Source organism: Seriola lalandi, unplaced genomic scaffold (genome assembly GCF_002814215.2).
Source record: "Seriola lalandi dorsalis isolate HSWRI2012SDOR001 ecotype SW California unplaced genomic scaffold, Sedor1 jcf7180002053377, whole genome shotgun sequence".
In the NCBI taxonomy this organism is placed as follows: Eukaryota; Metazoa; Chordata; class Actinopteri; order Carangiformes; family Carangidae; genus Seriola; species Seriola lalandi.
This window is the reverse complement of record NW_019523930.1, coordinates 3,971-7,099: the sequence shown is the minus strand read 5'-3', so window position 1 is coordinate 7,099 and position 3,129 is coordinate 3,971. Positions and strand designations below refer to the sequence as shown.

Sequence of the window (3,129 nt, the reverse complement as noted above, 5' to 3'; positions counted from 1 at the left end):
GTGTGTGTGTGTGTGTGTGTGTGTGTGTGTGTGTGTGTGTGTGCGTGTGCGTGTGTGATGGCACACCACCTTGCTGTTTCCCTGAGCGTGCTGCTATTTATAGACCAGCATACAGAAGTGAAGGACTGCAGCACGTGACGGTGTTACACTTCACTGCTTCACTTTACGTTTCCTCTCTCAGGTCGTGATTGTGCGACGTCTTTTCATTAAAGCTGCTTTGTACAGTATCATAGAATTTTCTATTATACGATTAATATTTAATGACAATAGAGCTGAAATAGTAGAAGGTGGATCAATTCGTCGATCGACAAATATTGATCTATAACTGTTTGAGAGGTTCTTCAGGTAGTAGCATTGGACAGCATTGGTTCCTGAGGTGTTTTCAGTTGGTTCTCGTGGACAATGAGGATCACCGGCTTCTTTAGAAGGTTCTAGTGGGGATTGAAGAAATTCTAAAGGTGATTGAGGAGGTTGTAGGAGTCACTGGGGAGGTTCTACAGAAAGTTATCAAGGTTCTTTGGAAGGTTCTGATTGTCATTGAGGACTTTGTACAGGTCTTTTAAGTGGTTCTTGTGGATATTGGGGAGGTTCTCGATGTTCTTTAGTTGGTTCTGTCAGTCATTGGTCGGTTTTATTGGCGCTTCAGATTATGTTCTTGGTAGTTTTAGTGGTCAATGCGGATCAGTGGGTTCTTTAAGTGGTTCTCGTGGTCTCTCAGTAAGATCTACAGGTCATTGACGAGGTTGTAGTTGTCACCAGGGAGGTTCCAAAGAATGTTCTAGAGGTCTTTTGAAAGGTTCTAGTTGTCACTGAAGAGTTTATGGAGGTCTTCTAGGTGGTTCTAGTGGACATTGAGGTGGTTCTAGAGATCCCAAGAAAGTGATACCAACACGATTCCTTCAGACCACTGAGCCACCAGCTCTCAAACAACACAAGTGCACTAATTTGTAAAATTAGTTTTCATGGCGGGCTGCAGTGGAGAAGATGGCGTATTAAAAATAACTGGGTGTTAATGACATTCACCTACAGCTGTTTCACTGAAGACATTTCAGACTTCTAACAGAACCTTGTGTCTCTGCAGAGCTGCTGACGGTCCTGACCAGACCCCCCCAGTCCCCCAGACACCAGCCGTTAACCACCATCCGCCCTGGCCAGCAGCCCCTGACCCCTGATGGTGTTCTGTCCCCCAGCCCTCATCACTCCCCCTACTCCCCGCAAAGGAGTAGCCCTGGAGGTGAGGGGGGAGGAGGAGGAGGTGGGGGAGGAGAAGGAGGAGGTGGAGCTCTCCTCCAGCTGCTGGCGGGCGGTCCCAGCCCCCTCCCCTCCCCCCGATGCTCCAGCCTCAGCCACAGCCTGAGGTTCAACTCCGACCCCGACACTGCGCCTTCACCGCCCTGCAGCCAGCAGTACATACTGTGAGTCTCACCTGTACCTGTCTGTCTCCCTGTCTCATTCACCTGTCTGTCTTTCACCTCTCAGGCTGTTTCTTTACTTTTTAAATACGACTTGGGACCATTTGGTCTTTACTTGGAAACTGGCTTGAAACTTTGGTCTGGACTTGGAGTTGATAGTGGCACAGAACCTGGGACTCGTTTTTGACTTGGAACTTGAGTTGGGACTCATTGATATTGATTTGCGATAAGACTTGGACTTATTGATTGTGAATTGATACCAGACTGAGGACTGGTGTTGATGTGAGGCTAAACTTTGACCTTGTTGGTGGCTGCCAAAATCAGAGCAGTCTCAGATAAATGATCATGATAATGGTAAAATATAATATTTCTCTATCGTCATGGCAACAGTCTCAGGTTTTGTCAGCTGACTCAGGATCAGATTTTTCAGCAGATCAGAGTTTGAAGGGTTGAACCACTTCTGTAAACCTTCATTGTGGCCCCGCCCCCTTCAGCTCCGTCTGGTTTTCTGGTTTGAATCAATCTGAGGTTTTTTCTTTCTGCTCAGTGTGAAATTTCATTTTGTGCTCTTTGCTGACTGACTGAAGAATTCTGGGTAGTATCTGAACTGACTTCCTGTCAAAGTGCAGCCTGTCCTGCTGCAGCTCTGACCTCTATCTGTCTGCTGCATTAATACGTCTTATATAATCCATCCTCCTTCTTCTTCTCCTCCATTTTCTGACCCACAGCCTGAAGCTCATGGTCCACATCTGTCTGTGACCTACTTCCTGGTCTGTGTCTCTCTCACTGTGGATCTACTTCCTGTCTCTACTTCTTCATCTCATCTTTATTTGTCCTCCGTTCTCTCTGTTCTTCACTCACTACAGCACCAAATGTGGATTCATCCGTCACTGAAAATAGTCCCCAACAAATGAACTGTTACCTCCTGTTTGTGTGTCTCTCTCTGTGTCCAGGTCTCGAGGTCGAGGGGACAGGACCGAGGGATCGGAGGACATGTGTCCCCCCTCCATCCCCTTCCTCACCAGACAGATTCAGACCCTGAAGAAGAAGGTCCGCAGGTTTGAGGATCAGTTCGAGCAGGAGATGAACTACAAGGTAGATCCAGTCCACAATCAAATGCAGGACCTGGTCCACAACAAGGACACGTCTCAATAACACTGTTGTCACGTCAACACATTATTTTTAATTGGCTTTTCTTCATTAATAGAGAAACTAGTAGTACAGAATCAGTACTGTTGTTTTCATATTTCTTAGAAGAAGAAAGGAGAGAGGTTTGAGTAGATGTGAGTCGCTGTGTTTCTACCTGCTCAGGTGTGTTTGTTTGTTTGTGTCTCTCAGCCGTCGCACAACGATAAATACTCCAACCCAGAGATGGTCCGAGTGATGAGTGAACTGGCGAAGGCTCGCAAACAGCTCAAAGGTAAAAACATGTTTCTGTGTGACGTCAGTATTTCCTCATCAAACCATCGACTCCTCGAAAGCTCCAGATGATACAGTCAGAGACGTCCTGAGGAACGCAGGCGTATGTACCTTGGAAATATAAATGATTATGTCATCGGGAATGATATATAGGTATTTGACCAGGATATTATTTTATAAGATATAAGTTTTTAATTCCTCTGCAGCAGCCATTTTGTTTTCTCGAGAACTCCTCCCTTCAAAGTTTGGCACAAACGTGAAAAGAAAACACTGTTTAGCCATTTCTCAAGACTTCGCA

General features: G+C 46.0%; 1 protein-coding gene across 1 annotated transcript in view; it reads left to right on the top strand.

The window, feature by feature from the left end:
• LOC111651077 (protein FAM13A-like) overlaps positions 1–3,129 on the top strand; it is a gene marked incomplete at its 3' end in the record, with an annotated part of 8,889 nt that overhangs the window by 3,716 nt on the left and 2,044 nt on the right. Inside the window, 3 exon segments of the mRNA XM_087172561.1 lie at positions 1,082–1,415; positions 2,366–2,507; positions 2,751–2,842. Of these exon segments, the coding sequence (XP_087028687.1) occupies positions 1,082–1,415; positions 2,366–2,507; positions 2,751–2,842 (568 nt within the window).